The 22,939-nt window shown below is 38.1% G+C and overlaps 1 protein-coding gene across 1 annotated transcript in view; it reads left to right on the top strand.

Annotated features, from left to right (window-relative positions):
- The window catches only part of FOLH1B (folate hydrolase 1B), a 71,609-nt gene extending 53,790 nt beyond the window's left edge, over window positions 1-17,819 (top strand). Inside the window, exons 13-19 of the mRNA XM_006075174.4 lie at window positions 1,011-1,078; window positions 3,414-3,505; window positions 6,359-6,449; window positions 8,960-9,224; window positions 9,494-9,575; window positions 14,112-14,204; window positions 17,509-17,819. Of these exons, the coding sequence (XP_006075236.2) occupies window positions 1,011-1,078; window positions 3,414-3,505; window positions 6,359-6,449; window positions 8,960-9,224; window positions 9,494-9,575; window positions 14,112-14,204; window positions 17,509-17,698 (881 nt within the window). The 3' untranslated portion in view covers window positions 17,699-17,819. The remainder of the gene's footprint in view (window positions 1-1,010; window positions 1,079-3,413; window positions 3,506-6,358; window positions 6,450-8,959; window positions 9,225-9,493; window positions 9,576-14,111; window positions 14,205-17,508) is intronic.
- Window positions 17,820-22,939: the final 5,120 nt, after the last annotated feature.

Genomic DNA, 22,939 nt, shown 5'->3' with positions numbered 1-22,939 from the left:
GAGTTGTCCCTTGCACAGGGTTAATGTTCAGAAATGTTAACTTGGATTATTATCATCCTCGTTTAAACACATATGAAGATGAAATACCTTGTCACACAGAATGAGTTTTCCAAACATATCTTCTTCAAAAGTAGAATAACATTTTATTGCTGTTCTTTTAAGATTTTAATGCATTTTTTTTTAATCTGTGGTTTTGCTGATCATGTCATTCTCTGACTTAATGTTGTTTTGTTGTTTCCCCATCCTTTTTAGGATCAAAAGCAAATAATACCTCTATTAATCTGTGATTGGAACACAGCTTATCTCACTTTGTTTTGTATTTAAAATTTTATTAACTGTTCCTTTCTCAAATAATACAGTAAATCATGCATTGGCTTCCTAATGTTAAGATGCAGAATTTACGAAGAAAAAATTTCTACTGAAACCATTCTGAAATAACTCTCCAAAGACACTACTATCCTTAGTTTAGGGTGTTGACATTCACATACAAAATTTAGCTCAAGTGCCAACAATGGCAAATGCTGTTAAACATAAACATTTACTTTAAATGTTTTAAAGTAAAGCTTTAAATATAAACATTTATTTGACACAGTAATCCTGTGAGGGAAGTACTTTTATTATCTCTGTTGTATAGAACATTTGCTTTGGCAGAGTAGAAGGTGAAGATTTGGAAAGGTGAGAGGTGATTAGAGATTGTTTCATGTGTTGCACCAAGGGTCAAGATAAGGATGAATTTTATCCAGGGATGAATTGGAGAGTTTTGATCAGATTTGAATCCTATTTATTTATTTTTGGCTGCACCTCAGGGCTCCTGGGATCTTAGTTTTTGGTCAGAGATCAAACCCGTGCCTCCTGCAGTGGAAATGCAGTGTCCTAACCTTTGGACTGCCACGGAAGTCCCCAGTCAGATTTTAAAAGGGTCATTCTGGCTAAGAAGTTAGGAATGGTCTTTGAATGGAAGAATAAAATAAAGTAATGAAATAGAAAACAACCTTCTTCTTGTCTTTCAGGAAACTACACTCTGAGAGTTGATTGTACCCCACTTATGTACAGCTTGGTATATAACCTAACAAAGGAGGTAAAAATAATTACATGGAATTTTAAGTTCTACAAATGTTTTCCTGAGGTGGCATTATTGTGTTTATTATGTTGAACAACTGTTGTTTTATAACTTTTTTTTTTCCACATAGCAAAGATCCACTCCTAGAAATGTCTTACAAATGGTGGATGCTATCCTGTTTTGCCCCACATCAGTCTGAGGCAGTCTATGGGGAGCATTGAGTATGCCATATCTATTTGAAATGAAAAAACAGAGCTCAAAAAGCATTAGCCATTGAAGTCATACAACTTGTTCAGTACCTGCACCATGACTGAGTCCTGTGGTTTAACTTCTTAGTTTTAAAACTGATTTTTACTCTTTAATATGATACCAATTAATTCAGGACTCAGGAAAAGTTGATATTTCTAACTTGTTGAGAAAGAGTAAGTAAATCACCACATGCAGAGTCCTGGGACAGAGACTGGAGCACATGGGTTGAATGTACTCAGTTCATGATTTCGTGCTGTGGCTTTCAGTCCACTGAGCTAAAGTTGCCTTATTCCTTCTGACGGCAGCACAAGATACTGAACCTGGTGGCGTCTGAATTTCTGCAGGACTGACAGGCAGCTCTTCATTTTAGTTCTCCTGCCCCATAAAGCCTCTGGTCCTAGAGTTAGTCATAATGAATGAGCTTTTGCATGGCAGATTTTTGTTTTTACTGCTATTTGCCTCCTTGGAACAGAAAAAGGATTAAAAAAAAAAAAAAAACAAACAAACTTGCCTATTTAACAGAGGGCTAACAGAATTACCAACTGAAATGTATTTACTAAGAAAAATATTTGTTTACCTTAAGTAGGGATTTTAAATAGACCCTAAGCATATGGTTAAGCTTTGGCTTAACAAGCATGGCATTTAATTTATTGGCATCTTCAGTAGGAGTGGAAAAGTTTAATTTGGCACTAATCTATTCGTATGTTACTTAAGAGTTCCTTCAGGATCTGCAGTTTTTAATCAATTCCTGTGATGTGTTTACAAAATTAAATATTTGAAACATTGCATCTCAGAGAATTCCCACCATTTATGGAATTTAAAGTCAATGCTAAGGAAGCTTGGCAGTTATATTTACTTACCAGGTAGATTGGTGGTTCTCTGTGACAAATGCAAAAACACTACTTCTAGGTTAGGTATGAAATTATGTGATACTTGGTAATTTTGGATTTTTAAAAATTATGTTTTGTTTATTTTGAGAAGATGATTTGCAGCATTTCAAATTTTAGTGATAAACTAAGCAATCTAGTAATATATTTCTACATTATTCAAAAATTCATATATCCTAAAATAAATGGAATGTTTCTGCCATTTGTAGCAAAAAGTTTGGGGTAAATTTATAAGCTTGAATGAAGTTATTTTGTTGCTTTACATACTGACATTTTACCTCATGCTTATGTAAATTTAATTGTGTTCCCATTGACCATTGCACATCCCTGTGTTATAGCACCTAGCACATGAAATCCACACTTTTATTTACAGTTCCTACTAGTAGATGATATGTAATGTGTGTTATTATACTTTGTATTGCTAGCATCTACAAAAAGTCTTCCACAGCATAAGTAGTCTAAATTTTTTTGAGTTGAATCTGTTAAAAAAAATATAGGACTTTTATTAAATATAAAATGAATATTTTTTATACCATATACTAGTCAATTACCAATAATAATGCAATATTAATTGCAATTTAGTGTGCTAAATGTTTTGGCATAACATTTAGTGCTCTGAAACTCACATTCAGTAGTAGGGCATATTTTACTCCCTTAGTTTTCTTATCTGTAAAATCTAAAAATTCGTTAAAAGCCCTGTGTTTAACATAAATACAATATACACTCAACTAAGTAAAATATTAGTGCATTTATTTTCTTATGTATTATTAATGACTTTGACAACCTTGTTGGCACAAAACAATATTAAAACAAAACAAAAATCTTCCCTTAACCAGCTTGTTCCTTTTCATTTTTTTTAAGAGGAGAAGGAATGGATCATTGAAAGTAGCCTCCTTTAATTCAGAAGAATAGATTGAAAAAAATCTTATATTATGACCATTCATCTGAATTTAATGGCTTGGTAATAATTTGGTGTACCCTTTCTTTCCATACACTCCATGTATTTTTTTTATAATAGGTGTATTATATATAGTAACATTTTCCCATATCATCAGAAACTCAGTGCTGTAATTCTTAATGACTGCTAATGTATGAATTACTTCTCATATTTTACTTAATATAATTTAACTACTCATTCCCTGGTTAATAGGTATTTAAATTTTGAAACATCTGATTTATAAGTATACTCTCTTTTTCCCCCCATTTAACTCATGTAGCTCCAAAGTCCTGATGAAGGTTTTGAAGGCAAGTCTCTTTTTGAGAGCTGGAATGAAAAAAGTCCTTCCCCTGAATTCAGTGACTTGCCAAGGTAAACAAACAGAACTCTGTATGGAATTTAGTAAGGAATTGTGTGAAAAATAAAGGATAGCTTCTTTTAATAAATAATAAAAGTTTAAAATTCTCTAACATCTGATAAAGATTAAGCAATGCTTAGGTTCACAAATAAAATTGTTACATGAAAACTGGGTTTGCCTCTCAAGGGGTGTAGAGCCAAAAGACACAACCAAATCAAAGAACTGGAGATGGAAGGATGAATTACTTGCAGCAAGTTTGGAAAACATTGGGTACGCTTAGTCAGTCCTCTATGACTCTTTGTGACCCACTGTGGGGGTGTAGCCCACCAGGCTTCTTTATCCATGGGATTTCCCAGGCAAGAATATTAGAGTGGGTTGCTGTTTCCTTCTCCAGGGGATATTCCCAACCCAGGGATCAAATCTGCATCTCCTGTGTCTCCTGCATTGCAGGCAGATTCTTTACTCGCTGAGCCATCATGGTAGCCTCAAAAACACTGGGGATCTTTCCCAAAGCAGTATCTCCCTGAACAGTAAAATCATAGATGTTTTAAGCTAAGAGTACATGCATATTCATAAAGGGGCTTCAGCAGAGTATAATTCATAATAAAATTGGGACAAAATTTGAAAAAGTCCAAACTTTAGTAGACTGAGTTCAGAAAATGTTAACATCATCATTCCCAGCTGATCTGGTGGTTCAGCACACATAGGGGTTTATGTTCTGCAGAGCAGCTCAAAAATGTTCTTTAGGCTAATATTTACCATTGTAACTGAACTGAAAGTCTTTACAACAGGCTTATTATCTTTGCTGTTGTTACTTCTCTTGCCCAGGTCATTTGTTCCTAAATTTTCTTGTTGCCTTAAAATCATTTATTACTGAGACCTGTTCAGGAATAAGCATTGTGGCCAGGGCTTTATCACAAAATGGCTTAGATCAAAAGTGAGTTGTCTTATGTCAAGAAAGCCAAACCTAGTTCTCTTGTTCTAGGGGCCCCCTACCCTGTCTGCTTACAAAGTATTGATATGTGTTTTGAAATTAAATCTTAGGCCATCAAAATGTGGTTTTCTTTTGAATAGATTATGCACATGGTGCCTAAGTCTGTCCTCTTGCTGCTTAATAAATTTCCTTTTTTCTGAACATCATGCAATATTTTGGTTACTCTGAGAAGAATATAAGCATCATATCAGGTTTAGCCATATCTTCACAAGCAAGGGATGAGGAATAAATATTTCAGTAGTTTGAGATTAAGATAACGGTATGAATAATTTAAATTTTCAAGGATAGAATTTATAAAAAGAATACATGTGAATCAGTTCTAATGAGGTGGATGAAACTGGAGCCTATTATACAGAGTGAAGCCAGAAAGAAAAACACCAATACAGAATACTAACACATATATACGGAATTTAGAAAGATGGTAACAATAACCCTGTATACGAGACAGCAAAAGAGACACTGATGTAAAGAACAGTCTTTTGGACTCTGGGAGAGGGAGAGGGTGGAATGATTTGGGAGAATGGCATTGAAACATGTATAATATCATATATTAAACAAGTTGCCAGTCCAGGTTTGATACACGATACTGGATGCTTGGGGCTCGTGCACTGGGACGACCCAGAGGGATGGTACTGGGAGGGAGGAGGGAGGAGGGTTCAGGATGGGGAACGCGTGTATACCTGTGGCGGATTCATGTTGATATATGGTAAAACCAATACAATATTGTAAAGTTAAAAAATAAAAAAAGAAAAATAAATAAATTTTTAAGGATAGGATTTAAATCTGAGTTATCTGAAAATTTTCTGATTCTTTTAACTGTATCATGTACAACAAATAAAGATAATAAAATAAATCAGTGAAGGAAAATACTTTCCAACTTCAAGAATTTTTAATAGTGCAATACAATTCTTCTTGATTCTCTTAAAGAGCTCCTAAAATCCCTGGAATTTTCTAAGAGGTGAGAGGGGCAAATGTATCTTTTGTTTTGTTAATGAGGTAACATAGACCCACACTTAAAGTGGGGACTGGTTGCCAGGAGAACCAGTCGAGTGATTTGAGGGTTGTAACTCTCAATCTTGCCCTCAACATCCCTGGAAGGGAGGCAGCCTGAGGTTGACTCAATCATTGGTGTCCAATAACTTAACTGATCATGACCATGTACTGAGGTTTTCATAAAACCTCAAAACTATAGAGTTTGGGGGAGCTTCCTGGCTGGTGAACATGTGGAGATGCTGGAAGAGTGGTGAGCCTGGACAGGGTTGGGAGTTCTGACCCATTTCCCGTACCTCATCCTATGCATCTCTTGTATCTGGCTGTTCTGAGTTACAATTTTCCACAATAAATTGGTGATCTAGTAAGTAAATGCTTCTCTTGGTTCTATGAGCTGCTCTAGCCAATCCAAGGAGGTGTTTGTGGGACCCTCCTCTCTGTAGTGGTTGGTCAGAAGCACAGGATTCTGAGTTGGGGGTGGGACAGTCTCTGGTGGCAAGCCCTTCATGTCTGGGACCTGACTCCAGGTGGGCAGTGTCAGAACTGAGTTGAATTGTAGAACACCCAGGTGGTGTCCTGGAGAACTGTGTGCTGTCGGTGTGGGAAACCCTCCCCTCCCCACATAAACAGGTTGGAATTGGGTCCAGAAACTCAAAAGAACAATGATAACCCCTCCCCAAAATAGTCTTCTGGGAAGTAGATATTTTGTGATAAAAAATGACATTCCCTGTTTTGTTTTTTTTTTTTTTTTTTTGCTGCTTCTCTAAAGGCAATATATCTAAAAATTGTATTTATAGTATTGAGTGGAGATTTAGTTTAATTCATTTTGATCTGTAGTCAATGAAGAAGTTACTCAAATAATCCTGTATTTTATCTCTAAAAGGATTAGCAAATTAGGATCTGGAAATGATTTTGAAGTGTTCTTCCAAAGACTTGGAATTGCTTCAGGCAGAGCAAGGTATACTAAAGATTGGGTAAGTCTATTAATAAGTTCTTCAGGATTAATTATGAATATATTTTAGCTAAACAAATAATTCTGGATCAAAAAAAAATGACTTAACCACCATGCTCGCTACATCCCTGATTTTGTTCAGCAACTTAGAATTCTTCCCATTTTTAATTGGTTTCTTCTGATGTCTGTTTGCTCAGATCGGTAAAGCGTCTGCCTGCAATGCGGGAGACCGGGGTTCGATCCCTGGGTCGGGAAGATCCCCTGGAGAAGGAAATGGCAACCCACTCTTAGTACTCTTGCCTAGAAAATTCCATGGATGGAGGAGCCTGGTGGGCTACAGTCCATGGGGTCGCAAAGAGTCGGACAGGACTGAGCGACTTCACTCACTCACTTCACTCAATCATATACTTCGGCTGTTTCTTTCTTTTTCAGTTTTAGGTATTATCCATTTACTTCTTTCTAGGGAAGCTAGGCATTCAGTTCTCTTATATCACATCCTCTCCCAACCCCCAAATACTTACCTTCATGGCATTGTTTTCAATATCATATTTGTGCTATGCTTGTTGATTAGAAGGCATTTTTTTCCCCTCCATGTACCTACAAACTTCTAGTATATTCAAACTCATCAAGTGATCTGGCAGAGTTCATTTTCCCTGTTGGGGCTCTTCTGCTCCTCTGGGTTCTCTGGTTATTCTTTCTGCCTGTGGCACAGTTCTTGCCTAAATTTTAAAAGAAAGCTGAGAACATCTTCATTTCACTTATACTTTTGATTTTCTGTTTCCCAGATTTTATGTCTTCCTTTTTCTTACTTACTCACCTCTTTTTTTTTTTTTTCTTGGATCACACCTTTCAGGCACTTCTTGAAAAGAGTGAACAAAAGCTAAATACCTTGCATGCTTGTTACACTACACAGAATTCTTCAATAATTTGGGAAGAAAAATTTTGTTGCAAATTCTATACCCTTAGAATTTTGATCTTATTGCTTTATTGTCTCCCAGCCTGTTGAGAGATGTTATTTGTTCCCTGATCTGTTGTTTCTTGCTTTTTATTTTTAAAGGAAAATTTTAGTATCTACTCGTTACGACTGTGTTGCCCTTGGTGAACAAATGCGCATTATGTCATATTTTAATATGGTGAACTGGGCACAAGTTATACCCTTTGTTGTGGAAACCTATGGATTGTAGTTGGAGGAAATGTTTTCTCTTTGATTATTCCCTCTTTTCTCTTTCTCAACTCTTATGAATTTGTTTAGCCTCTGGGGGATTCTTTTCCAATACCTTTATCTGTTCTCCTGCATTCCTATCTGTGTCTTTTTTTTACACTCTGCAATGTTTTCTTCAACTATGCCATTCATTTATTTATTTTTTAATTAAGTTTCCCTCCATTCCCTGTAGTACCTCCTTACTCTGAGATGATTTTATTCTAGTTTGCAGGCTGGATCTATAACTTTCAAGTTAAAAGCTGTCTTCAAATGCCTGGCCATCTTTGGCTATCTCTCTTGTATGGGAGTGAGACTAGAGAAAGCTCATATGTGGGGTGGTGCATGTTGAAGGGGAAGCTTCACAAGAGAGGGACTGGGAGTGCCTGTCTAGTTGCTTCAGTGGGAGACAGCTAACACTGAGGATCTGTAGTCTTTTGTCTTGGGTTGGTTATTCTGCCCAGACAGAAAATCTCTCACCACTGGGGTTGGTATTGAGGGTAGACGTAAATATCATCTACATTTTCTTATGAGAAAACTGCAGCAAGAAAGGTTAGTAATTCTGGGGTTAATAAACTGCCAGAGTTATTTGGGGTAATAAGTTCTGAAGCCTGGATTCAGACTCTGGCAGGCTAATTCCAGAGTCCCACTCTCAATACACCTCTATATAAAGTGTTCTATTATATCACTTAAAAAAAAGGCAAGCATCTTTAAAAAGTGGGCAAAAGGCATAAATCAGCAACTCAGAATTTGAAAAGTTGTTCCCTCTTGCCTTTTGTGTATGTTCTTGTATTCTTATAACCGTCTAAGCATTACTTCTCTCTTTAGTGAGATTTCAGATCTACTACTGAACCCTCACTGTTTAGACTCTCACTCATCAGCACACTGCTTGTCAGAAAATTACTCTTTCAAGGAATTTCAGTCAGTAAACAATTTGCACCATTGCCCTATATAATATATCATGCTTATTTTCTTGCCTCTAACAATTCTCTGTGTTCTTAAATTATTTTTACACACATGCAGCATTATCTTGTCTTTATTTGAGGAAGATTTTTACATCTCCTGTTTTCTTAAAGGCAAGAGTGTTAGGTTTCCTCCAAGATCATTTTTACAGTATTGTTTATGTTATGTACACATACTTTTTTACTAGTGAAAACCTGGGGCAGATTTTAATAATATTATAATAAACATTTAATAAGTGGCTTATTGAAGTACTTAGATACTTCCTTTATTCATTACTGACAAAAACAGTCTTACTAATAGTAACTGTGATACTATGTATTTTATATAAGTTATCTTACAAGGGATACATTTTGGATTTTTTTTTTTTGTAGGAAACAAGCACATTCAGCAGCTATCCACTGTATCATAGTATCTATGAAACGTATGAATTAGTGGAAAAATTTTACGATCCAGCATTTAAGTATCACCTCACTGTGGCCCAGGTTCGAGGTGGAATCATCTTCGAAATAGCCAATTCCATAGTGCTGCCCTTCGACTGTCGAGATTATGCTGTTGTTTTAAGAAAGTATGCTGATAAAATCTACAATATTTCAATGAAGTATCCACAAGAAATGAAAACATACAGTGTGTCATTTGGTATGCTACCTTTGCTCTTTCAAAACTCTCCATCTGTAATCTCTAAAATGTAATGACTTACCTTAGGTCCATTTGTTATTTATTGCTATTCCACATGATCAAATATTTTATGCATATAAATGTTTTCTCTGTCTCACTGATGCCCATCTTGCAATATACAAAATATACTTACCTTGTTAAATACAAAAAGGAACAGCTTCCTGTATGGTTCCCCTTGTTTAAACTATAAAGCAATGCCGTTTCATTAGCTTCTCTAATTTCTTTTTTAGATTCACTCTTTTCTGCAGTGAAGAATTTTACAGAGATTGCTTCTGATTTCAGTGAGAGACTGCAAGACTTGGATAAAAACAAGTATGTTCTGCATATATACAGAGAGACAGATAGATATGCTATGCATTCACTGTATATAATGAAAAAGAAATACTAGTTGATGTCTTACTGTTGAACTATCTTTGGAAAGTGTTTTTCTGCTTTCTTTCTATTCTAACACACCCTACACAGGGCTGCCATATCTCTTAAAGCTATATTTTTGACATTCAGGTTACATATGTGCTGTTGAGAATGCTGGTACCTCCATTACTATGAACTGAGTAGTAGTAACAAAATTTCCACCTTAACGTTGAAGAATCCTTCACCATATGTCCCCATAATTTTCTTGTTTTTTTTTTTCTTGTTGTTTAAATATCTGTACATCATATTTCAACCAAACTCTTCTTTTCCCAAAACACACCTTCTTCTTCCCTCTCCTTAATGTCATTACTCCCACAAACACTTCATAATCTCCACTGCCACCTGGAAAAATTCTCTATATCCAGAATAGCACATAAGATAAAGCCATTTTTTTTTTCCAAAAAGTAAAATTTTGAGAGTGAATATCAATTAAATACATAATGATACAAATATCAAATTCTTGGGGGCTGATGCAAGAATACATGGAAAGAGAGAGTGCAGACAGATCAAAAGTTAGACCAGTGATATATACGGAAGTATTTGTAATGAAGGATACATTAAAATCAAATGAGAAAAGCATTCAATAATAATAATATTGTATAAGCTCTTTCAGGAACTGGTAAAAAAAAAAAAAGTGAATCCAAAATCTCACTTCACATTCTATGCAAAGATAAACAACAGGTATAGAAGAATTTTTTAATAAAAATTGAAATATCTTAGAAATGAGATTCAAAGTTTAGAAATGACAATGCAGTCAGATTTGTGAATATTAAAATGGTTAATAATATGAAAACTAATAATCCAAATGAAATATAAAAGATTGGAAAGTTTGGATGGTGGGTAATAAAGACCCAGAAAATATGAATAGGGGTAATACAGATATTATAAAAATTTCAAAATTATATTTTTATATTTCAAAAATATAAAAATATATTATAAAAATTTCAAAATTATATTTTTATATTTCAAAAATATAAAAAATTTTTGAAAACTGATAAGAGAATCGAAAAGACAAAGTGGGAAATATTGATACTGACAAGCGAATTAAAAAAATAACATATCATCTATACAGAAATAGAAAAAAAATTCAAATTTACTAGTAATTCCAAAACCACAAACGAAAATGTATTATTTTCATATGAAGTGAGTAGCAATTTAAAATTTGTTTGTGCAAATTGCTGCGGGCGGTACACTGAAGCTGATGCTCTTGGGCTTTATTTTTTCTGATAGCATTGAAATTGCTATTGCTTTAAGCTATTAAAAAACATAAACATATATTGTTACAATTTCTAGAGCAATGACAGTGTTCTTACACTCTGCCATAGTATTTCTATTTCTTGAAATTTTTTCCTTCAGGAAAGGGTCTCAAGTTTGAGGGAATGAAATGGCTTCTCATAGAAAAATTCAAATTATAATATCAAATAACGCAAAGCAGCCTTAATACCTATGAGGACAGAAGTTACTAAACAATCGGATGTCCACCAATTTAAACATTTTGTAAACATTAAAATTGATAATTATGAAAGAAGTTTATTAAGATATAATAATATGTTAAGCAAACAAAAAGGTCATAAAATTGTTCATATACACTATTTTATTGAATACACAGAAAATATTACAAGAAAGCAATTAGTATAATAATCATGTTATCCTTGGGTGAATGTGAAGATTTTTTTCCCTATACTTTATAATTCTTTTCAAATTTTTATCTAAGTAAAAATAACCAATGATAAATAAATTTTAGAGTAATGTCAAACACTGTATAGTCGGGAAGATCCCCTGGAGTAGGAAGTGGCAACCCACTCCAGTCTATAAAGCTGATTTTCTGTCATTAAATAAATGATGTTTCTTCCTTGTGGGGGAACTGCCTGATGGCATAGCATGGTAATCTGGCACACTGGGCTTTCACTTCCTTGAGTATTTCTGGATTTGTCTTACCATCTCTAAATGATAGTTCAGGTACAGTTTGTATCTCTATATTATGTATGCATACCCTGAAACACCTGGAGCTGTGGTTTGTACATAACAAGAGTAAGTGCTGGCTAAAATAAATTAAGGTGGATGCAGAATTTCTTAACCAAACTTTGAAATCTGTGGAAGAGACACTTCTTGAATCCTGCTTTTCTTCAGTCAGTGTCTTAACCCATTGAAGAAAACAGAGTGTTGACTTCTTGGTACCTTTATGGTCACATAGTTTTCAACCTCAAGACCTAGCCTCCTCCATTCTGTGTAGGGAGGCCAGCATACTTCTGGTGGAAATAGATCCTGTTTACATAAGTCTGATGCTCTGAGCATTTACCTCCCAGGGATGTTTTAGTTTGAACCCTGCAACGTGGCGCTAGTGGTAAAGAATCTGCCTACCAAGGCAGGAGACAGGAAACGCAAGAGACTCAGGTTCGAACCCTAGGTCAGGAAGATCTCCTAGAGTAGGAAGTGGCAACCCACTCCAGTATTCTTGCCTGGAAAATCCCATAGACGGAAGAGCTTGGCAGGCTACAGTCCATGGGGTTGCACAGAATAAGACACAACTCAAGTGACTTACTGTGCTGAACAAGGAACATCCGAATGGGGTGTGTGTGTGTATCCACATGAGTTTCTGTGTTCTTAGCAATGCTTTATGAATTTGGTTCAGAAACTTGTGATACCTTATTCAAGTTATGATTCATTCAATTTTCCTCTTTATTAGTTAATGTGGACTGTTCACAGGTAAAGTCTGTGCCCACAGTTTACCTTTATATTATCACTTAACCTGAGTTCTTGATGCTAAATAAATGAATGTTGAAAATAGCTCATATCCAAATTCTGTGGCCTTTAATTATTCGATTTGCCTTTTGTTGACATACTGCAGTTGAAGGAATAGTACTGACCTCCTACTGCTGCTGCTGCTGGGTCACTTAAGTCAGGTCCAACTCTGTGTGACTCCATGGACTGTAGCCCACCAGGCTCCCCTGTCCATAGGGATTCTCCAGGCAAGAATATTGGAGTGGGTTGCCACGCCCTCCTCCAGGAACTCTTCCTGACCCAGGGATAGAACCCATGTCTCTTACATCTCCAGCATTAGGTGGGTTCTTTACCATTAGTACCACCTGGGAAGCCCAGTGAGCTCCTATTTCACTCTAAAACTTTCTAGATGTGAACTTGGGCAAGTTATTTCTCTACTGAATCTGAATATCTCATCTATGGAATGGGGCTTCTAATCGTGCATAACTTGAAGGATTGCTCAGATGATTAAAAGGAATATATTTTATAAACATTCAGAATAGTAATGGTCACATAGTTTTCTTATTAAAACTAAGACATAACAAAGCTAGAGATAATTCATTTTTATATAAAGTAATTTGATTCCTTATGGTAATGATTATTTTTCATTAGTTAATTAAATTATGACAATACATTGAACTTAACAACATATTGCTGCCCTACTCCAGGACTGCTGTTAAATTTTCAGGTATATTGAGGCATTTTTATTACAGTAACTCTCCTGCACACTTTGGAATGTGAACTCTGTAAGCAGGAAGAGTCTGATACCTAACAGGCGTTCAAATATCGTTGAAAGGATGAAATAAGCAACATCCCTGTGTTCATGTAGGTTTGTCTTTAAAAACAATAAAACATTATTAGCCATCATTTGGTAAATGTAATTCTCTAGGCACCCTACTAAATATTAATATACTAATCCATTTCAATATTTAAATGACTATTATGAACAGATTATTAGGATACTTAAAATGAAAAACTCTTGCCTATTATTTGAATACCTAGGTTTATAGTTAGTTATTTCAGTGTAAATAAAAATTACTATAATTTTTTCCATTGGCACATTGAACATTTTCAGTGGTTTTTTTGGTTTGTGTTTTAAAATGGGGGTATAGTTGCTTTACAATTTTGTGTTGTGTTAGTTTCTGCTGATACAGAAATGAATCAGCTATATGTATCCATATATCCCCTCCCTCTTGGACTTCCCTCTCAACCCGGCTCCTGTCCCACCCATCTGGGTCAGCAAAAAGTGCTGAACTGAACTTTCTGTGCTTTGTAGCTGTTCCCAGTAGCTGTCTGTTTTATCCATGGCAGTGTATATTTGTCAGTCCTAATCTCCCAGTTCATCCATGCCTTCCTGCCCATGCCCCTGTGTCCACACTTCATTCCCTACACCCTCTATTACTGCGTTGTAGATATGTTCATCTGTACCATTTCTCTAGTTTTCTCAGATATGCATTAAATATATGATATTTGTTTCTTTCTTTCTGACCTAATTATAAGCCTCAGCAGAATATTACTTTATGGATTTAAAGAAATATAACTATGCATGCTACTGTTCTTAATTTGCATGTTATAGGAATTTTAAATTAGCTGTGTTTAGATTTGCTTTGAATGTTTAGTTTGCTAGGTAGTGCACCTATTTTCGTGAAGCTGCAACTTATGCCTTTCCTTTTCTAGCCCCATATTATTAAGAATTATGAATGATCAACTGATGTTTTTGGAACGAGCATTTATTGATCCTTTAGGATTACCAGACCGGCCTTTCTATAGGTAAGGATAAAAATATGGCTCTTCATTAAAAAAAATTTTTTTTCTTATTATTTGCATTGTGGCAAAAATGTATTTGATTTCTTGGAAACAAAAGATTCCAAAACATATGTAGTAAATGGTAAATATTATTTATTTATATAAAATGATTACTACAGGTTTTTATTATCTTTTTTGATTGTTTCTGTATATAAACGAGTATATGCTCATTGTAGGAAATTTAGAAGACCGAGGAAGTCAGAAGTAGAAAATAAAAGTTTCCCCCTTGGTATACATAAACTTTAGCCCCTTTTTATTTTATTTTAAATGTGTATTTATGCATATACATAAGGCATAATAAATAAATACTTATTTACAATGTTGATACTCAGTTTTTTCCCCTAATTTTTGATAACCATTAATTATTTCTGATAACCATCAACTGTCCCCAGGTTGATCTTACTAAGAATTCAGAAGAATTAGATCATTGACCAGCCAAAACTGATCCCATCTTTGTGTGCAGGGATTATTTGTGAAGAACTGGAACTGAGACCAAGGGTGTCATCCAAACGGAGCGCATGGTCTCCCCTGGTGGCAGCACTGTGCCCCTTTCCTTCTTTGTCTTTTTACTGTGGAACTTGTCCTTCTCTTCCGGGGTTATTATATGCACTTCCCTCATAGCTCAGTTGGTAAAGAATCCGCCTGCAATGCAGGAGACCCCGGTTCAATTCCTGGGTTGGGAAGATCCGCTGAAGAAGGGCTAGGCTACTCACTCCAGTATTCTTGGGCTTCTCTTGTGGCTCAGCTGGAAGAAGATCCCCTGGAGAAGGGAAAGGCTACCCACTCCAGTATTCTGGCCTGGAGAATTCCATGGGCTGCATAGTCCATGGGGTTGCAAAGAGCTGGACACAACTGAATGACCTTCGCTTTCACTTTCACTAGCTCCTTCAGTAAAACAGCACCTTCTTTCGAGGTCATGTTGAATGTTACGAAACTGTTTTTAATGATTCTTACCGGGGTCCAGCCCCAGCAGATCCAGGGAATTCGAAGGGGAGATGGCTTCGGCGATCAGGATACAATAGCTTTAATTAAATATTAATTAGAGATATAAAGAGTAATAGAATAAGGATAGCTCAGCAGGAAAATTCAGTGGAGAAAAGAGGCTGAATACCTTGGTTTACATGGAAAGCTAATAAAATTCCAAGGCAAGGAATTTACGTCACCTACGTAGGCTGCAGGCGTCCTCCCGTTCTCCCGAAGGAGAGGAGACACTAAGGCCTCCCCGGTCAGATCTTAGAAGCCCAGGCATAATTAGTAGGCTTGACGAGCCTCCACGTTCCAGATGGGAATTCAGCCAGAAGGTGAGAGAAAGAACGACATGGGGAGACCAGTCTTTCGAGGAACTGATCCCATTTTTTATTTTCCAGGGTCCGCTTTTATACACAGAGATGTAATACAAAAGTCACGTGGGGTCAGCAGTCCTGACTTTTATCAAAATCAGGTGCTTCATACAAATGTATACAGGGGTCTTAGGGGTGTTACATCATCTTCTGGCCAGGGGGGCCTGCTGACAATTTATGACCCTCTCCTTGTGACAGCCGTCAGTCAACCAGAACACTTATTTCTCCAGGGGTGATTATTCTTAAAACAGACGCCACCTTCTGAAGGTACCAGATAAAGTTACATTCCTATAGGATGAGGGTATAGTGGGTTTTAATTAAGGAAAGAATTTGCTTAGCCTAAAGTCTAACGTGATTAATATCAAAGGTTAATACTTATTTATTCTGTATATTCATTAATGTGTGTAAGGGCAGGGGATGTGGAGACTTAGCAGCAAACATTGGCTCAACAAATGAAAAACCCTTCACCAATACAATTTCTAATCAGCCCACTATAGTTATACTAATAGTTTTCTAACTTCTCTAAAGAACTTGTTTTTAGAAGGTTTAAAGCATCTTGTGCCTCTCACGGTTGGGAGGCTGTGAACAATCACATGTGGCCGGACAAGCCTGTCAGGCAGGCTAGAGAGCCTTCAGAGGAGTTTGTAGGTTGAAACATTCCTGTCACGCCCAGGAATTATTATTAACTGGAGCTCTAAGTTAACTCCTTCTCCGAAAGAGGTGGTGGGGGACAGCCCCCCATAAAGTCAGAGGTGTAGGTGAGAGCACAAAGTAGTAAAGTAGGCAGACTCTGGTTTTGGGGGTAGATGCTCGAGAATTTCCAGGGGGACTCCTGAGGCTCGATCCTGCCTTTGTGTATGTCGAGCCTCCTTCCTCATGACCTTTGCCACGGGCGGAGCTCCTCACGCCGGCTCCCGGCAGATTCTGGCTTGATGCTAGGTATTGCAGCATAACTTCTTCTTTAAGTAGGAGAAAAGCATAGTGACAGGTTGCCATTACTGTTGTTAGTCATTAAGTCGTGTCCAACTCTTTGCAGCCCCATAGTCTCCTCTGTCCACAGATTTTCCAGGCAAGAATATGGAGTGGGTTGCCCTGCCCTCCTCCAAGGGATCTTCCCAACCCAGGGATTGAACCCACGTATCCTGAAATGGCAGGCGGATTCTTGACCTCTGAGCCACCAGGGAAGCCCATACAATAATTGATTGGCTGGGTCACAAATGAGACCCTATTGTGCTGCATTTCAGAAGATAGAATGGTATTTTCAAGTCATCACTTCTTTACTGTATACACTAAGACTCATCACTTCATCTCCCAGACCACAATTTCCTCGTCTTTAAGATGTTAATATCAATTTTGTACAATTTAGTTTCAAGAATTAGAAAACTTATGGTGGTTTACTCACTAAGTCATGTCTGACTCTTGCGACCCATGGACTGTAGCCTGCCAGGCCCCTCTGCCAGTGGCATTTCCCAGGCAAGAATACTGGAGTGGGTTGCCATTTCCTTCTCCAGGGGATCTTCCCGACCCAGGGATTAAACCCGGTGCTGCTATGTTGCAGGCAGTCTCCTGCATTGCAGGCAGATTCTTTACCACTGAGCCACCAGGGAAACCCTTTAGAAAAACTATAGGTGAATAATTTAATGCCAAGTGTGATACATAGTAGGTGACAAGCTGCTGTTGCTATCATTGTCATCATTTTTGTTGCTCTGAGCCACTTTAAGTCATTGTCTAAAGTCAAAATATAGTTAATATTATAGTTATTATTATAGTTAATAATAACATACTTCATAATCTTTGGAGATTGAACTTGGAAGTCTAGTTGACAAGTGGCAATTAGAATTATACAATCCATGAATTGTAGAGTGCCCTTGTTTTTTCCTTTGTATATGTAATTTGAGCAACTGATAGCAAACTGTTTCTATCAACAGGCATATCATCTATGCTCCAAGCAGCCACAACAAGTACATGGGGGAGTCATTCCCAGGGATCTACGATGCTCTCTTTGATATTGAAAACAGAGTGGACCCATCCAAGGCCTGGGAAGAAGTGAAAAGACAGATTTCTATTGCAGCCTTCACAGTGCAGGCTGCAGCAGGGACTCTGAGAGAAGTCGCCTAAGAAATTTCTTTGTAAAACGCATACTGAGTTGGTGTGATGAATCAGAAAGAATCATGTTGGATATACTGATAAACTGAAAAGTAAAGTTGTGTACATATGTATACATAGGTATAGATAGATACATACATCTACCTTGGTGTTTCTTTTCTTCTTATAGATCAATAAGAAAGATGGATATTTTTCTTCTAAAATTATAGAAAGTTATTCTGAAGTTGAACTAAATGATAAAAGTAAGAAGTGCCTAAAATTTTAATACACTTAGGTGGCATTATCAGAGAATCATGTCTCCTTCAACACTTCCAGATCTATTTCTGTCACTGCACATGTAGAAAGCATCAGTTTGTTACAGAACACAGGGGAAAATCCACAGGGCTTCTTCAAGCCTGGGACCTCAGTCTGCCTGGCCTCCCAGGGCTGAGAGGATTGCTGTATTAGCTCAGTAGTTGAGCAACTCTGGTCTAATCACCCTGAAGATAAATGTTTTGTTTTATTATTGTTATTTAGTCGCTAAGTCATGTCTGACTCTTAGCAACCCCACGGATTTTAGCCCACTAAGTTCCTCTGTCCATGAGATTTCCCAGTCAGGAATACTGCAGTGGGTTGCCATTTTCTTCTCTAGCAGATCTTCCCAACCCAGGGCTCAAACCCATGTCTTCTGTGTCTCTTGCATTGGCAGGTGGAGTCTTCACTGCTGAGACACTAGGGAAGCCCTAAAGGTAAATATGTGTGCTTGGTCACTCATTCATGTCCAGCTCTTTGGAACAGGAGCCCACCAGGCTCCTCTGTCCATGAGGATTCTCCAGGGAAGAATATTGGAGTGGGTTGACATGCCCTCCTCCAGGGGATCTTCCCAACCCACAGATCGAACCCAGGTCTCCTGCATTGTTGGTAGATTCTTTACTGTCTGAGCCACCAGGGAAACCCGAAGGTAAATATAGTTCCTATATAAAATAAGGGATAATTGTTTTTTTAAAAAGTTAGGAAATATGTTGTTTATACCAAAGGATATATGTAACATATATGTACAGTGCAAAGTAAGCATTTGTAAACCTCCTCCAATAACCAGGTTAAGAAAAGGAACATTACCAACGTCTTTGGATCGCCCATGTACTGCTGACATATGCCTTCCCCTTCTTTCAGATATACTCACTTTCTTGAATTTTATGCTTTTACCATACATTGCTTTATCCCATACATGTGTTTGATTTTGTGTATTTTTAGAATTTTTGAAAATAAAATTGTACCGCATGTATTTCACTATAACTTGGTTTTTTTTACTCACCCTTGACATTTCATCCATCCATGTATTATTGTGGCTGTAGGTCATCAGACTTCACTGACACAGAGCACTGCCTTGCATGGATATATCACGTATCCATTAAATGCATTCAGTCAAGGCAGAGAAACAACACAGAAATGTAAACAAGTAACGTTAATATAAAGAATGATTAATTATAATAGCACTGGAGCTACGAAGTATTGTTTCAGTTCAGTTCAGTCACTCAGTCGTGTCCGACTCTTTGTGACCCCATGAATCACAACACACCAGGCCTCCCTGTCCATCACCAAATCCCGGAGTTCATTCAAACTCATGTCCATCGAGTCGGTGATGCCATCCAGCCATGTCATCCTCTGTCATCCCCTTTTCCTCCTGCCCCCAATCCCTCCCAGCATCAGAGTCTTTCCCAATGAGTAAACTCTTTGCATGAGGTGGCCAAAGTACTGGAGTTTCAGCTTTAGCATCATTCCTTCCAAAGAAATCCCAGGGCTGATCTCCTTCAGAATGGACTGGTTGGATCTCCTTGCAGTCCAAGGGACTCTCAAGAGTCTTCTCCAACACCACAGTTCAAACATCAATTCTTCGGTGCTCAGCTTTCTTCACAGTCCAACTCTCACATCCATACATGACCACAAGAAAAACCATAGCCTTGACTAGACGGACCTTTGCTGGCAAAGTAATGTCTCTGCTTTTGAATATGCTATCTAGGTTGGTCATAACGTTTCTTCCAAGGAGTAAGTGTCTTTTAATTTCATGGCTGCAGTCACCCTCTGCAATGATTTTGGAGCCCCCCCCCAAAAAAGTCTGACACTGTTTCTACTGTTTCCCCATCTATTACCCACGACGTGATGGGATCGGATGCCGTGATCTTCGCTTTCTGAATATTGAGTTTTAAGCCAACTTTTTCACTCTCCACTTTCACTTTCACCAAGAGGCTTTTTAGTTCCTCTTCACTTTCTGCCATAAGGGTGGTGTCATCTGCATATCTGAGATTATTGATATTTCTCCCAGTAATCTTGTTTCCAGCTTGTGCTTCTTCCAGCCGTGTTTCTCATGATGTACTCTGCATAGAAGTTAAATAAGCAGGGTGACAATATACAGCCTTGACGTACTCCTTTTCCTATTTGGAACCAGTCTATTGTTCCATGTCCAGTTCTAACTGTTGCTTCCTGACCTGCATATAGGTTTCTCAAGAGGAAGGTCAGGTAGTCTGGTATTCCCATCTCTTTCAGAATTCCCCACAGTTTATTGTGATCCACACAGTCAAAGGCTTTGGCATAGTCATTAAAGCAGAAGTAGATGTTTTTCTGGAACTCTCTTGCTTTTTTGATGACCCAGCAGATGTTGGCAATTTGATCTCTGGTTCCTCTGCCTTTTCTAAAACCAGCTTGAACATCTGGAAGTTCACGGTTCATGTACTGCTGAAGCTTGGCTTGGAGAATTTTGAGCATTACTTTACTAGCGTGTTAGATGAGTGCAATTGTGCAGTAGTTTGAACATTCTTTGGCATTGCCTTTCTTTGGGATTGGAATGAAAACTGACCTTTTCCAGTCCTGTGGTCACTGCTGAGTTTTCCAAATTTGCTGGCATATTGAGTGCAGCACTTTCACAGCAGCATCTTTCAGGATTTGAAATAGCTCAACTGGAATTCCATCACCTCCACTAGCTTTGTTCGTAGTGATGCTTTCTAAGGCCCACTTGACTTCACATTCCAGGATATCTGGCTTTAAGTGAGTGATCACACCATCGTTATTTTCTTGGTCGTGAAGATCTTTTTTGTACAGTTCTGTGTATTCTTGCCACCTCTCTCTTAACGTCTTCTGCTTCTGTTAGGTCCATACCATTTCTGTCCTTTATCGAGCCCATCTTTGCATGAAATGGTCCCTTGGTATCTCTAATCTTCTTGAACAGATCTCTAGTCTTTCCCATTCTGTTGATTTCCTCTATTTCTTTGCATTGATCACTGAGGAAGGCTTTCTTATCTCTTCTTCCTATTCTTTGGAACTCTGCATTCAGATGCTTATATTTTTCCTTTTCTCCTTTGCTTTTCACTTCTCTTCTTTTCACAGTTATTTGTAAGGCCTCCCCAGACAGCCATTTTGCTTTTTTGCATTTCTTTTCCATGGAGATGGTCTTGATCCCTGTCTCTTGTACAATGTCACTAACCTCACTCAGTCCATCTGAGTCATCAGGCACTCTTATCTATCAGAGCTAGTCCCTTAAATCTATTTCTCACTTCCAATGTATAATCATAACGGATTTGATTTAGGTCATACCTGCATGGTCTAGTGGTTTTCCCTACTTGCTTCAATTTAAGTCTGAATTTGGCAATAAGGAGCTCATAGTCTGAGCCACAGTCAGCTCCTGGTCTTGTTTTTGCTGACTGTATAGAGCTTCTTCATCTTTGGCTGCAAAGAATATAATCAATCTGATTTTGGTGTTGACCATCTGGTGATATCCATGTGTAGAGTCTTCTCTTGTGTTGTTGGAAGAGGGTGTTTGCTATGACCAGTACGCTCTCTTGGCAAAACTCTATTATCCTTTGCTCTGTTTCATTCTGTATTCCAAGGCTAAATTTGCCTGTCACTCCAGGTGTTTCTTGACTTCCTACTTTTGCATTCCAGTCCCCTATAATGAAAAGGACATCTTTTTTGGGTGTTAGTTCTAAGTGGTCTTGTAGGTCTTCATAGAACCGTTCAACTTCAGCTTCTCCAGCATTACTGGTTGGGGCATAGACTTGGATTACTGCGATATTGAATGGTTTGCCTTGAAAAGAAACAGAGATCATTCTGTCATTTTTGAGATTGCCTCCAAGTACTGCATTTCAGACTCTTGTTGACCATGATGGCTACTCCATTTCTTCTAAGGGATTCCTGCCCACAGTAGTAGATATAATGGTCATCTGAGTTAAATTCACCCATTCCAGTCCATTTGAGTTCGCTGATTCCTAGAATGTCAATGTTCACTCTTCCCATCTCCTGTTTGACCACTTCAAATTTGCCTTGATTCATGGACCTAACATTCCAGGTTCCTATGCAATATTGGTCTTTACAGCATTGTACCCTGCTTCTATCACCAGTCACATCCACAACTGGGTATTGTTTTTGCTTTGGCTCCATGCCTTCATTCTCTCTGGAGTGAAGAAATTCATCATATCTCCACTGATCTCCAGTAGCATATTGAGCACCTACCAAACCGGGGAGTTCCTCTTTCAGTATCCTATCATTTTGCCTTTTCATACTGTTCATGGGGTTCTCAAGGCAAGAATACTGAAGTGGTTTGCCATTCCCTTCTCCAGTGGACCACATTGTGGCAGACCTCTCCACCATGACCCACCTGTATTGGGTGGCCCCATAGGGCATAGCTTAGTTTCATTGAGTTAGACAAGGCTGTGGTCCTAGTGTGATTAGATTGACTAGTTTTCTGTGAGTATGGTTTCAGTGTGTCTGCCCTCTGATGCCCTCTTGCCACACCTACCGTCTTACTTGGGTTTCTCTTACCTTGGACTTGGGGTATCTCTTCACGGCTGCTCCAGCAAAGCACAGTCACTGCTCCTTACCTTGGACAAGGGGTATTTCCTCACCGCTGCCCCTCCTGACCTTGAATGTGGAGTAGCTCCTCTAGGTCCTCCTGCTCCTGCGAAGCCACTGCTCCTTGGACGTGGGGTTGCTCCTCTCAGCTGCTGCCCCTGACCTCCGGCGTGGGGTAGCTCCTCCCTGCCGCCGCCCCTGACCTCGGACGTGGGGTAGCTCCTCCCTGCCACCGCCCCTGACATCGACGGGGTATCTCCTCTCTGCCGCGCTTGTGCGCCATCACGGCCGCCCATGCTGTATTGTCTAGTATAAGGTAAATAAAGGCTTAAAGAATGTAGGAACTACAGATACACAAAACAATCACTGTTCTTGGGTTGAGGACTGCAGGAAGAGGTAGCTGTTTCGTTAAATAACTTTGGTCATTGTATA

The sequence above is a fragment of the Bubalus bubalis genome, chromosome 5 (genome assembly GCF_019923935.1).
Source record: "Bubalus bubalis isolate 160015118507 breed Murrah chromosome 5, NDDB_SH_1, whole genome shotgun sequence".
NCBI lineage: Eukaryota > Metazoa > Chordata > Mammalia > Artiodactyla > Bovidae > Bubalus > Bubalus bubalis.
This window is presented reverse-complemented; position numbering and strand designations above follow the sequence as displayed.